At 39.8% G+C, this 14,854-nt stretch overlaps 1 protein-coding gene across 1 annotated transcript in view; it reads left to right on the top strand.

The window, feature by feature from the left end:
• Positions 1 to 12,231, top strand: part of rsu1 (Ras suppressor protein 1) — a 71,113-nt gene extending 58,882 nt beyond the window's left edge. Inside the window, exon 9 of the mRNA XM_044339750.1 lies at positions 9,613 to 12,231. Coding sequence (XP_044195685.1) covers positions 9,613 to 9,715 — 103 coding nt within the window. The 3' untranslated portion in view covers positions 9,716 to 12,231. The remainder of the gene's footprint in view (positions 1 to 9,612) is intronic.
• The last annotated feature ends 2,623 nt before the right edge of the window (positions 12,232 to 14,854 follow it).

Raw genomic sequence — 14,854 nt, 5'->3', positions numbered from 1 at the left:
ATAAGAAATGACTTCTGACCTTTTAATATATCTCACAGTGTGGAGTGTGATTGCCGTCTTGAGTGATGACTCAATGGAACTGATGTAAATAGTGTGCAGTGATAGCAGCTTACAGGATATCTCCATAATATAGCATAATGGTTTTGCAAGCTTAAATTTTATTTGTGTATTATTTTCAATGTTAATGTCTATGTTTTGTGTAACAATCTATTGTTGATTGGCATTTCTGTTTAGACCAGTTATAGTATAGTCGAACCTGGGCAACTATTAAGACACACAAGTCAAAGAGAAGAAAAGCAAATCTGTGCTTTTTGGTTATAAGGATATTTCTATTTCTTCCTTTTCACTCATAACACATTTTATAATGTGGCTGGTTATCTTGAACAGTTTGTACTTAGAAAATCAGGGTATTCCATGAACAATGACAGGATACACGTTGAAGGATCCAGACATAGAAGTGGTTTGTTGAAGTACCCTGGGGATTCTTTTGCTTCATGAGTTTGTGGGTTGAGTGTCAGTGCTGACAGTCACAGAGTTAAAAAACTGTATGTCCCCAAAGATCCAGCTGCTTCCAGACACACTACTGCTCAGGGCCCTGCCACTGTCCCTGTCCCTCCTCTGGGGCTCAACAGCCCAGCTGCAGAAGGAGAGTTGGGGGTGTGTAATAAACTGCAGACAGGCAGACATTTCCAAGTAGGAGGATTCTGGGAATGAAACAAACATGGGTGACAGTGATGTAACACTGACAAAGAGTCAGTGGTTGTGTTGAGCTTCTCCATGCATGCAATCTAAGAGAAGATAACCAACTTGTTATAAAGGACAATAATTACTTCCTGGAGAGAGACCAGCTTCTCTGCTGGCTATACCTCAACCTTCCTCTCTCTTCTGTCTGCCTCTCTGCATGGGCCTGCTGTGGTTGTGATGGTCTGCAGAGATGAGGGGATCTGGCAGCAGTCCATTCCCAGTTGACAGTGTTGACATGAGATGGAAGCAGAGAGAGGAGAGACACTTCAATCATCAACTTACAGTTTTCCCCCACTGTGAATTTGTAAATTGTGTGTGGAGCATAAACTGTAGAAAAGCGTGGCTGTAGTGTCTGTGACATCACATACAGTTTTCTCAAGTGACATTTGTGAAATTGCCACAATATTTGTGGCTCCTCAGAAGTTAGGGTGGAGCTGTGGTGGTATAAGCAAGTCGCAACCTACCCTACACCTATTCAGGTGGAAAGCTTGCTCCAGGTTATGCTTATTAAGTCTCAATATCTCCTTTATTAAACACAGTCTCCTTGAAGACACTCATTCACTTAGCAGTGTTTGCTTGATGGTGTGTGAGTCTCTGTGTGTGCCATGTCTTGGTGGTAATATGAGCATTTGGAACATAATGAGCCGATTGTAACTTGATAGATTTATTTAAAACTTGATAGTTTAAATAGGCTGTGAAATACAGTGACAATTGGTATCGATGGTAAGCACCATGAATCTAAGCTGTCTACAGTTGCTTCACTCCATTAAGGAGAAAGATACAAGGTTTTAAAGCAGCCTTCCAAGTCTACAGGGGTCGAGTATTGGGGTAATGCTACTCGTGAGACACAGATTTTTAAAAGAATGGTATTGTTAAATGGGCTGTGAAAACAATCTGTGGCCCAAGCCCAAGCTGAGATACTAGGGCTATGCAAAATGACGATATATATGTTGTGTGACGGTAGAAAAATGTCTATCGTTTCATATTATGCTCTGTTGTTATTTTGTTGTGTCGCAAATCACACTCTTTACAGCAATACTTTTCATCATTTGGAGTCTGTCCATCTTTTGCACAGACATTGATAAATTACTCTTGTCTTTTTACTTGTAAAGCTTTTATTACACTTACAGTAAAGTAACGAATTTACTTGTTATCAACTCTTCACCGCTGTCTGTTTCTCCTCTGCTGCACTTGCACACACGGAGAGCTCAGCCCTGCCCTGCTGAGGGCACGACCAACTATTTATTCATTGAATTAAAATGTGCTATATTGGAATAGGTATCGTTATCAGGATATGAAATTTCCTATATCGGGATATGAGATTTTGGTCATATCACCCGGCCCTATAAGATACCCAAACCCTAACCCTTACAGCATCACTAAAACATCATCAGGGTTATTTTCTCATATGTGACAAAGCACCTTCAGGCCCACAGAAGACATTATACAGCTGTTTTCACAGACTCAGTAATACTTCACGTTTGAAATTGGCGGAGGGCCCAACACAGCACGTGAAAACAGTAAAATACTGTAGCTGTGTGTTTACATTTACATTCACATTCATTCCAGTTAAAGAACAAACTATGTAACTAAGTAATATTCTGCCAAAAAGTGTTTATTGAAATGAATCTCAAAGATGAGGAATTGTGATTTGATCAAATCCAGTTGAGAAATGATTGTAATGAAATAAATCACAGTCTCTGAATTGAAAAGTGACAAAGGATGGATTGACCTGTCTTATATCAAAACATTAACAAAACCTTTTGTTACTGTAGAATGGTAGAGGGGCAAAATTAAGCAACATATGCCTTCGACCAGTGATCCACAGAAACTATCTACTGGCTGATTACTGTATGATCTGATTGGTGGATCATTGTCATTTAATTCACTGACACACTGAAACATTTCTCTGTTTTAAGTAAGCGTGTTTTACATCCGAGATGAGGAACAAACTACAGTAAGAAAAGGGAAAATGAAGACACAATTATCTCTGAAACAGACTGCTGCGAGGAGCACTGGGAGACCAATCTGAGAGAAAAGTATTTTCCATTCCAATGAGCTCTCGTGCTTCTTTGCGAGCTAGAGACACCCATGGGAGAGAAAAAGTGACAGACAGAGAGGGTGGGGGGTGAGAGGTGGGTGGGTGTGTTGGGGGAGGGGGTGACTGAGGGTGCTTGTCCACTGTTCAGCAGTAATCAACACTGATAAGTGAATGTTTACTAAGTGCCCGATTATTACTGAGTCCACAACTGTGTGTGTGTGTCCACTGTTGATGACAGTGTGTGTGCTGTGTGAATATTAGGTGTCTATGATATTGGCTCCAATTCAATTGTAGGCCACTATTATGCTGGCAAAGATCACAGTGATTGTGTGCCAGTAGTGCTGTTCACCACACTCAGACATTTAACCATCTGTAACTGTTTGCTTAAACACCTGGATGGCAGCCTTTTCCCCTTGCTGTGGTCAAGAAAAGGTGCTGGGTGTAACAGGCTATTGCTGAGGGGCTCAGGAGGAGCTTCAAGCCTCGTGCCACTGGGATTCTGCATTGAGCATGAAGCAGTTTTTCATCACCAAAAAAGACCTGGACTGTGTTTCATGGAGTGCTTTTTGGACTACTGTTGCTACCCACTGCTGTATTGCCTGTCTGTATTGCTGTCTGTCTGGTCAGAGCAATCAACGGCAGTGGAAAACAGCTCGGCCACCACGAACTCCTAGCGATTGGGCTATGGACAAACACTGGCTCATGGCCAGTTGACACTCCTAGAGTGAGTTTCCATCACAATTCACTGGGATATTTTGCAATCTATTCTTCCCTGCAGGACAGACGAACCCATTTACTAGAGCGAATCACCAATCCAGCAGACCGGTCATCTGTCACCCCCTTTTGGCGAATAGAATAGCAGGTCTCCTCTTTATGCTCTCCAGAGATGTTCAGGTAAATCCTGGATCAGTGACAGCGTTGTGCTGCAGAACTTCGGTGCTGATTTGCACCCAAGTGTGTCAGGGACTCATCCAGTGCTGGTGATGAGTGAACATCAACTTTCTGAGCCAGGCTTCTCCCTTAACAAACTTTGTTAACACCAGGCATGATCTCTCAATGAATAACTTTTCACTGCTTGACTGTGGAGACCTTGATAGGTCCAGTGTCTCTCTCACAAAATCTGCTGCAGACACTGCTGTGTGTCGAAACCCTGCAGTAATGAGGCAGAGGTTATTCAAAGCTTCCCAAGCTGTCAATCATGAAAAAGTCTTATGGGACCCAAAGCTGAAACTGAAGGGGCTATTTGGTGGACATTTTAACATCAAAAGCATTACTGCAAAGAGCAATAAGCTAACTCATCTTGTGTCTGACTCAAATCGGGACTTTTTCTGTCTTACTGAAAAATGGTTGAAACAAACAACTCCCACAAGTGTATTCACAGTGCCCAGATACAAATGTCTTAGACGATGGAAGAGGAGGAGGAGTGCTTTTTTATGTGGTTTAAAATGTGGATAACACTATAGAGTTTATTGGGATCAAAATAATCTTGTCCCAACAAATGCCTTTTAACAATGTACTTGTCTATAGGCCCCCTTCTGCGGATGTCACTTTCTATGATCAACACACAGAAGTCTTGAAAAAGTGCAATCTCAACAAAGAATTATTACTTATGGGTGATTTTAATGTGAATTGGGATGATAAATCTAAGTGGAAAAACCTAAAAATGATCACAAAGAATTCCACCTAGAACAACTTGTAAAAGGCCCAACTAGGATTGCAAAATGCTCCAGCACAAATTGATCCAATACTTACTAACAAACCAGAAAGAATAACTAAAAGTTAAAATTTAATCACTGGCTTATTAGATCAAAATCTAACCCTATGTGCGAGAAAATTTAGGACCACGGCAACTAAGACAAAGATCCTTCAGTGCATACCCAGGACTAAGCAAGAAGAATTTGTCAGTGAAATAAACAGCTTGAACTGGGATGATGTACTGTTCTCTGATGATCTGGACAATGGCTGTAATACTTTTATCACAGAATCAACTCTGTGAGGGCAAGATTTCATGTATGGGTCCAAATAAATATAAAAATAATAATTTACCCTGGTTTAATGAAAGTCTGTAGAAGTTGATAAAATCTAGAGATACTGCACTAAGGAAGGCAATTAAAACTAGAAGAGACACTGACATGCTGATTTATAAAGGTTTAAGTAAGAAAGTTATCCAAGAGCTAAGAGAGGCTAAATCTTGTTTTTATCGCAATATATTGAATGACACAAAAGGCAACAGCAAATTGATCTGGAAAAGCATTGATGATCTCACAATGAGGGACCCAAAAGTTTTTAGGAGATTTTGCACTCAAAGTGCAGGGAGAGTTAATTGAAGATCATCTTGCTGTTGCGTCTGTCTTTAATCATTTTTTTTCTGGAGTCTGTGTGTGGGCTAGGAAAAAAATGTATAAAAAGGAAACAGGATTTCCTATAGGCCAGGTTTTCAAGCTCATAGAGACTAATGAGTTACTCCATCAGCTCCTTAAAAAGATCCAAAAGTAGAGATGCTTTCCACTTTTACACCATGTTTGTTAAATGAGGCGAAGATGTTTAAATTCTAGCCATTGCTCATTTAATTTACTCATCTTTTAAACACAGCTCCTTTCCTGACGACAGGAAATGTGCCATTGTTACGCCTATTTTGAAGCCAGTAACTACAGACCAATAAGTATACTGCCAGTAGGTTGCTGAGAAAGTTGTCATTGAACAACTGACAACATTTCTTAATACAAGTAATTTTGGTCTACCTCGGTGCTGTATATTTAGATCTGCGTAAAGCATTCGACACAGTCAATCATGATTTTTTAATATCAAAACTCTCTAAACTTTACTTCTTATCTAGAGCGCTGGCATGGGTGTCTTCATATTTATCTAATAGAATGCAAAGTGTCAAAGCTTGTGACGCACTCTCCAGTAACATGAAGTGCACAATGGTTGTTGCACAATGGTTGTTCCACAAGGGTCAGTGCAAGGCCCCCTATTATTTAGCCCATAGATTAATTAATGACCTCCCTCAACAGTGTCATGATGTAGAACTACAATTGTATGCAGATGACAAAGTTGTATACACATGCAAAAACAGCTGAGTTAGCAGCTGCTAAGCTAACAATTGCATTGGAAAGGATCACACATTGGCTTGATCAATCATGTCTGAGTCTAAATGTAAACAAGACAAAGGGTATGTTTTTCTCTAAAACCATGGTACAACACAACAACAACTTTTAGACTTATTAGAAACTGTCTCTCTGGATGCAGCCAAGATATTTATGCATGCTATGATTCTTTCCCATATGTCTTACTGCATCACATGTTGGAGGCAGGCTGGATAAACAGCCATAAGACCTCCTGAAACACAAACAAACTTTGAAAACTCTGGACAAAAAGCCAATGCATTTCCATCACTGTAGGGTACTGGAGAAATACAATTTACTGAGCTTTGAGAATTTTAGATTATTTTAAATTTGTGCCTGGTTTATAAAATTTTGAATGGTTTGGCCCCTCCTCCACTACATGACTTTGTGTATACTCGCTCAGTAAACTCTATTAGATCTTCCAAATATCCTTTATATGAGATAGTACCATACCATTTTGTCACACTGCATTTGGGCAGTCAGCATTCTCTGTGAAAGTCACAACTCAGTGGAATGCCCTAACTGATGATATGACACAAGCTGCAGTTCCATCAGTACGTTTAAAACCAAATTGAAAAGTCTGCTAAAAACTACCCAGCTCTGTAACCACTGATTCTGCATTTTATCTCATGGTCTTCTCATAAACAGAAATAATCTTGCTTTTAATTTGACAAGCATATATTAATCATTTCTAGTTGACATTGTGGGTGTGTGTGATGTGCTATTGTGTGTAACTTTGTATTTTGTATTATGTGTCCTATGTGTTTTTTGCTTTGTACTGTTTGTTATTGTGCTGTTCTATGTATTAATTGCGACCTGCCAAAGGGACTGCAGATGAAAATTAGCTATAAGCTAACTCTGGTACAGTGCATCAAATGGTAACATTTATGTTTAACTTTGTACAAGGTCCCAATAAATAAAATAAATAATAAAGTAGAGAGGAGAGTCAGTACAAATAGGGAGCAGCAAATGTGATGGCAAAGCTTATGAAGAGGAATGGAAAAGAACCAATAACTTCATGATTATTTAATTGTCCGTACAAGGGACAGGATCATTAAATAATGTTCTGTGTTTGTCTAAACAGAGTGGAAAGCTAGATTCCATGTTTAACAGTAAATCATGTAACTGGAGAGGCACGACTTGGGAGGGTCTTACCTTGTGCTACCAGTGATGCACAGTGTTTTTGGGCATACACCGATTACGTTGCTTGCTCACCGCCCCCATTGTTGTTTTGCTTTTTTTAAATAGAAATAAAAACCCATTTAGTTCATTTTCGTGTATCAGCGCCAATGTTAATCAAATTAAAAAAAAAACCTCTAATTTGTAAAATACTAAGCGTGTTATCAATACTTATTGGGACAACTGACGATACAGTTATAAACTGGAAATGTTTGCTCCATGACCGTCCACAGCAGCAGAGTCGCAGTCGTAGCAGAGTGAGACATCTGTCTTCCCTCCTGCTCTCTGCAGCAAACAGCTGCTCTCATGTCTCCCTGGCTCTTGGTGCTTGTTTTTTGGCAGAAACAAGCAAGACACTTGGCTGGGGTCTTGAGGAGCTGTAGCATGTTTTCACCAACAAATAGCCTAAACTGTACACACACTGCACTGGTCACTGCTATACTGCTAATTTCATACTCTCTGCTCTGGTCGCTGCAGTCTCACCATCATACACACACTCTCCCTCTCTCTCAACCGCACACCTGCTATGCACTGACCTATTCCTTAAAGGAGCTACGCTACTAGTATAACAAATTTTAGTTTAGAAAAGATATTAAAACCTTTTTTTTTAATTCCTTGATGCTTGATGATGATGTGTTTGGGTGATTTTAGTGGTGTCAGCTGGTGAGCATGACAGCAGGTGGAGGCTCCAGTTTGGAGACGCTAACTTGCCTGTACACCATTAAGATGGCTCTGGTGGTTAGATGTAGTGTGGAGGAGTGTGGTCTGACTGTTGGTGAGGTTGTCAGGTACGGCAGTGTCAAACTTGCCTCCCAGATGAACAACGCATGGGCTGTTGATTTCAGCGGGGGTACCACCACTAGGGTCACTGGCCCGTGCTCCGTCCAACGGTGCAACCTTTCAGGCTGGGGACAGACAATGTGACACAAGTGTAACTGAGAAAAATGACATGGAGACACTTGATTCACAAACTGATTTGGAAACGGAGTCAAATCTCAAACAGGTAAATGAAATCAAAAGTCAGGGGAAGGAGGGAAGTGAGCAGGGTGGGACAGACTACTGCCAGGGTGGCACAGTCTGTGCTAGAGGAGGAGGATGAGTGCATGGATGAGGATGTTTTAAAATCATCAATGAAACGAAAAAACACAGAAACCAAACAAGTTGAAAGTGGTGAAAAAGGTGTCAAAGACAGTTACAGAGTGTCCATCCTCCATCACAACCAGAGGGAATGGTAGACTCTGACTGTGAAAATGAAAGAGTGGATATTCTCCCACTAGGATAAATAAGTTTTGCGGGACACAAAGGGGCTGAGATAAGTAAAGTGGACAGTTATTTTCCAGACCTACAACTTTTTCTGGACTCAGTCAAGTTTTGCATGAAAAACACAGGAATGGTAAATGGACTGCACTTATATTGCGCCTTTCTAGTCTTCCGACCACTCAACGTGCTTTTACGCTACAAGCAACATTCACCCATTCACACACACATTTGCACACTGATGGCACAGCCATCGGGGGTTAATTTGGGGTTCAGTGTCTTGCTCAAGGACACTTCGACATGTGGACTGGAGGAGCTGGGAATCGAACCACTGATCTTCCGATTAGTGGATGACCCCCCCTACCTCCTGAGCCAAAGCCGCCCCTGGAGAGTTTGGATGGCCAGTTTTCTCTGATCAATAGATTTTAGATTGAAAAAAATAGTAGTTCTAGTAGTAGTAATAGTACAAAATGAAAATGTAATAGTAATAGTGAAAAATGTAAATGTTGCAGGTTACCCAGGACTTTATGTCCTTAAGGCATTCTTGGAGTCTAGTTAACTGATTGGTTTCATCTGGCTTCATGGATAAATATAATTGAGTATCATCTGCATAACAGTGAAAATTTATGGAGTGTTTCCTAATAATATTACCTAAAGGAAGCTTATGTAAGGTGAATAGTATTGCTCCAAGCACAGAACCTTGTGGAACTCCGAGTCTAACTTTTGTATGCACACATCATTAATGTGTTCAAACTGAAATCTATCCGATAAATAGGACTTAAACTAGCTTAATGCAGTTCCTTTAATGCCAATTAAATGTTCCAGTCTCTATAATAGGATGTGATGGTCAGTGGTGTCAAATTTAGCACGAAGATCTAACAAGACAAGTACAGAGGGAAGTCCTTTGTCCGATACATTAGGATGTCATTTGTAACTTTCACCAGTGTAAGGTGCTATAAAAATGTTCTGTGCTCCATTGATGAGGGAGAGCTCTGTTTTGGACGCATGCTGTGCTGAATTTTGTGATGTTTTGATGCTCTGTTGACTTGATTGTGCAACACACACACACACACGACACCCCACTCCAACCCACCCCCTGTTCCACCTGTTGCTGATTTTATAGGAGACATGAGGAGCTTGTGTGATATTGGACATTACTGTAGCTCAACCCGACTCCTCCTACTAACTCTGGCATATACTGACACACCGATTTATAATTATAATGCACACACTGAAAGAAGTCTCTCCTCCCCTCTCTCTCCTCAGTCTCTACGGCAGACACATGCAGGCCAACCCAGAACCTCCGAAAAAAAGCAATGATAAGAGTAAGAAGATCAGCCGCAAACCACTGGCCGCCAAGAACAAATGAAGAAAAGAAAGAGGATGGAGATGAATGCTTGCTCAACCAGCTTAACTCACTGCATGTGCCTTTTTACTTCTCTCATTTTTGTTTATAAAATTACATGTTACATTTTGTAATATGGAAATGTATTTTATGTTTCTACATACTGTATATTGTGTTAAATGTTGTTTGGACTGTATTCCACTGTGTGTGAGTCTAAGATGGATGTTTTTTTTCTATTCTTCAAATGTGTCTCAGTGATGGTGCTACTTACTTAGAGCAATTGGACATAGAGATGGCTATTGGTAACACCTGCATAACTACCAGATTAGAGTTCAATTTTATTACATTATAATACAATTTTAGAATATTTTAGATTGTTTTTGTAGAAAAGAAAATACATTATGCATTATGCTGGTGGCCCCAGATGGCAAATGGATGTACTGTAATTTGAAATATTGAGGACATCAGTATCAAGAAATTCTGCAGGGCGACACTATTAACCCGCTATGATACCAAAGGCAAACATCAGATAGAGGTGAAGAACTGACACTCACAGATGTTTAAGAGACAACTTGTGGAAGAGTTAAGATGGACAGCGTTTTACTTCGCTGTTGTTGTCCACTTTGCCATTAAATATTAATCCAGCCTCCAAAAATATTCAGCTCCCTAATGACAAACACCTGATGTCCACTGCATGCACCTAGAAACACACACACTTACTCCCTCTCCTCTCTCGTTATTTAACTAACAAAAATAGTTTTGCAGTATATGTTAATACTAACATGCAAATATAGCAGAACTGAGAAAAGAGCTGCAAGTGAGACGATCTGGTCACATACCAGTTAGAGCGGCATTAGATCATTTCTAGCAGCTGCAATGGAGCTGGAACACACCTCATCTGTGTCTGGTGGACACTGCATTGTCATAGGACAGCAGTGTTCTATGACAATGCAGGGAGTTTTTGTTTGCCGTTGACGCCAAGTACTTGCTCATGAGGGAATGTTGGGTCTCTGTATGTTAAAGAGTACTATCTAGACCTGCTCTACATGAAAAGTGCCCTGAGATAACCGCTGCTGTGATTTAGCGCTATACAAATAAAATTGACTTGATTTGTTCTTCACCGTGAAACAAACTGGAGTCTTCGGAACAACTATTTCAAAACAGTATTTCTATTGTCTCTAAGAGTGAGGAAGCAGCATCAGTGACACCCGCCAATAACTGTGTTCATTCCACTGATCTCTGAGAGCAGACTCACTTCAATCATTCTTGTTTTCTGATGTTTGAATCTAACTGTACCTTCAATTCCACATTCTCTCCATTAAGTTATTTTTACAAGCCTTACCGAGTGCCCATCACATTTCGGTCTTTTGCAAAAATGAATTAATTTAATCCATTTTCAAAAATGAATCATGCTTTTAACATATATTGAAAGTTTGTTATGCTCCCTGTAATTAATATTTCAAATAAAATAATCACAATGTCTTCTCTCAAATCGTTCATCAGATAAACATATAGCACAGTACAAGCCATAAGGATTGTAAGTTGTGGCTGTGCTATAGTCATGTTTGGAGTTTGAATATATTGTACTGTTAGAATTCTCCATTATCATTTTGACCTGTAGAGTTTTGTTCCTTTTCTTTTTTTTCACCAGCTGAGTTCAGTACCAACACTATGGACAACACTGCGATGCCTGGAAACAGGCATTTGTAATCCCTTACAAAACTAGTGCAGAACGGTTCATAAAGGTTAAGAATTAAATTTGAAAAACATGTCTACAGCTAGCCAACTGTTAGTCTTATGAAAACAAATCAAAGACAGACTGTGGTCTGGATTAATGCTTCTAAGTGTTACTGTCAGGAACACAGACAACAGTCAGACAAACTCTACCAGGCTGTCATAAATTCAACAGACAGAATAGTTTTCAGGTACTGTAGGCTCTAGGTAGAGTATATTGGAAGAAAAATATCTCACAATGCTTGAAATGAATTTAGAAAGCTCACAATGACACTAATGTAGACATCGTGATGAAAAACTAATTAATGCTGCCTAGCAGTGAGTCAGTGGTACAGATTTGATAGTGGTACCTCACTACTGATATCCCTCTGCCATGTAAACAGTACATGGTAGATGTAACTACACTCTGTTAACCTAAAGCCTTGCATTAAACAGTTACAAGGATAAATGTTCACTGATTATACCCTACATTACAGACCCTTGACCCATTTGTGTGATTTGAAGGAACATGTACATTTTGTGGGGCAGTGGCTCAAGATATTTTAGTAAGGATGTAAACATACTTCCAGAAAGTACAATTTATTACACCTGAACCTAGCAAAGATTTACCAGGTAGACGTTACTATGAGGCTATGTGTAATTGTTGTATAAGGCAAAAATGTATACCTATCAGCAGTGCAACTATATGCAAAATGATGCTATTTTAATGACATTTATTGCTTAGATGCCTTCATTATTAATATTAGATTATAACTGCTACTGATGCCATAACTCAGACACAAACAAATAAAATACTTTGCTAAAGATGTGTCTGTGTGTGTTTCATGATTTTTGTCAAGGTATGTACTACTGAAAGTCTACTTCCCAGCTGGACACAATAAACCAGGCTAGCTTTAGCTCACATGGAGTTCTTTAGCATTCACTGAACTGAACTAGTATTCACAATGGTGTGACAAGCAGGCAACCAGCGGCACCAATCTTTGACTTCATATGAGCTACTTTTTGGTTGCCCAGGGACGTTGAAAAGATCGTGGGGTGTATGAATCTACAGGATACTCTAGCCTGTCTTTCAAACACAAGGAGAGCGACTGCTCTGTTAATGTAGTGCCAAATATTTAAGCTGCTCTCTGCTTTGGGAAATAATGGGAGTTTACCTGCAGAAACACAAAAAAGGAACAAATCACACAGGTAAATCTCCCACACACTCACACAGACATTATAGTGTGTTCATCTGCAGTGTGACAGCAGCAGGCAGCAACACAGTCACCACATTGTCTTAACATAATTTTATTTGGTGTAATAATAATCAGAATCTGTGCAGCAGCCAGAACGGTTGCGGTATTATTAATAATTACAACAATGTGATAATATCTAATTATATGTTCCAGAGGGACACTTCAGCCAAAGAGGGCATAGGGACTGAGGCTTGAGCCACTTTAACCACATGTGGTTTTGTCTGTGAAGATAATGCTTCATTGTTTGGACTATTTGTTTATTTGTCCTGCAACTATTTTGGCCTCTTATCCTCAACCTACAATGAGGAGGTACACATTAATCTATGATCAGTTCTAGGTGTATCTTTAATTAAGATGGCATTGAGAGCACCACACAGATCGATAATATGTTTTACATTGCTTCATATGCTTTTTGGAGATGGGGTGTGAGACTGGTTATGCCAGTTTAATCTACAGAGAGGGAGGATTATTCAAGAAAGTTGTGCAGATGTAGAGGGTGGGGTTTTCAAAGTTTTCTGAACTTTCAATATGGTAGCCTTAATTTAAGACCTCAATCAATCTCAGGGAGAATCTAAAGTAATGGCAACCTGACTCATCCTCTATTGCCTTTCAATTGTTTTGTCAGAGTCTGTTAGAAAGGCAAAGCTTGGCCTGAAAAATGAACCATCGAATGCATCATTATGTGAAGGGAATATTGGTCAGTTATGAAAAACTAAAGACAAAGCAGCGACCTTTTCAAACTATCACCAACTATCACCTCCACAATAAAGCTCAGTCTAACTATAGTCACTACTCTACTCTTTTGGTGGTTTCTTCTCTGACCCTTTTGGTGTGTGTTGTTCTTTTTTGTTCTCAGTTCATCTCAATTCATCTCACACTTTCCAAGGACACAATGAGTCCCAGGCTAACCAAACTCCATTGATTTTCATGAGGTGATTTATAGGAGGTGTGTGTGTTAGGGCAGGCTTGATTGTCTAAGGGGGGCTACACTGTGCCACTTTAATGAGGGTGGTGACTGGTGACACAGGGCAGAGAGGCAAGCACCCCGCCCACCACAGGATGAACTACTCATATACAGCTGCTTCTATATATATATATATATGTGTATATATATATATATATATATATATATATATATATATATGTGTGTGTGTGTGTGTGTGTGTGTGTGTGTGTGTGTGTGTGTATATATACACACACATATATATATATATATGCACACATACACACACTATACATATATACATACATACAGTGCTGCTTAAACGTTTGTGAACCCTTTAGAATTTGCTCTATTTCTGCATAAATGTGACCTAAAACGTAATCAAATTTCCATTCAAGTCCTAACACTATATAAAGAGATATCAGTTAAACAAATGAGACAAAAACCTTACACTTGTTCATTTATTTATTGAGGAAAATGATCTAATGTTACATACTTTTGCATGGCAAAAGTATGTAAACCCCTAGGATTATCAATTCATGTGAAGGGGAAATTACAGTCAGTTTCAATCAATGGGATGACAATCACGTGTGAGTCTGGGAGGCCGTACCTTGATTAAAGAAGAGAAATCTGGGTCCTCACTGTCAAACTCTGAGCTTCACTATACAGGTTTGTGGAAGTGTATCATGGCTCAAACAAAGGATATTTCCGAGGATCTTAGAAGAAGAGTTGCTGATACTCACCAGGCTGGAAAGGGTTACAAAACCATTTCTAAAGAGTTTGGACTCCACCAGTCGACTGTCAGGCAGATCGTGTACAAATGGAGGACATTCAACACCATTGTTACCCTCCCCAGGAGTGGTCGAACAACAAAGATCATACCAAGAGTAGGCATGCAATAGTCCGGGAGGCCACAACGGACCCCAGGGTAATGTCTAGGAAACTAAAGGTCTCTCTTGCAGTGGCTACAGTCGATGTTAGTGAGTCCACCATCAGGAGAACATTGAAAATCAATGGTGTGCATGGCAGAGTTGCAAGGAGAAACCCACTACTCTCCAAAAAGAACATTGCTGCAGTTTAAGGTTCGCTTAAGACCTCGTGGATAAGCCAGAAGGTGATTGGAACAATGTTCTGTGGATGGATGAGACCAAAATTGAACTTTTTGGCTTGAATGAGAAGCATTATGGTTTGGCAATGAGCAAACACTGCATTTCAGCATAAGAACCTAAACCCATCTGTGAAACATGGTGG

The sequence above is a fragment of the Thunnus albacares genome, chromosome 21 (assembly GCF_914725855.1).
Source record: "Thunnus albacares chromosome 21, fThuAlb1.1, whole genome shotgun sequence".
Classification (NCBI taxonomy): domain Eukaryota; kingdom Metazoa; phylum Chordata; class Actinopteri; order Scombriformes; family Scombridae; genus Thunnus; species Thunnus albacares.
This window is presented reverse-complemented; position numbering and strand designations above follow the sequence as displayed.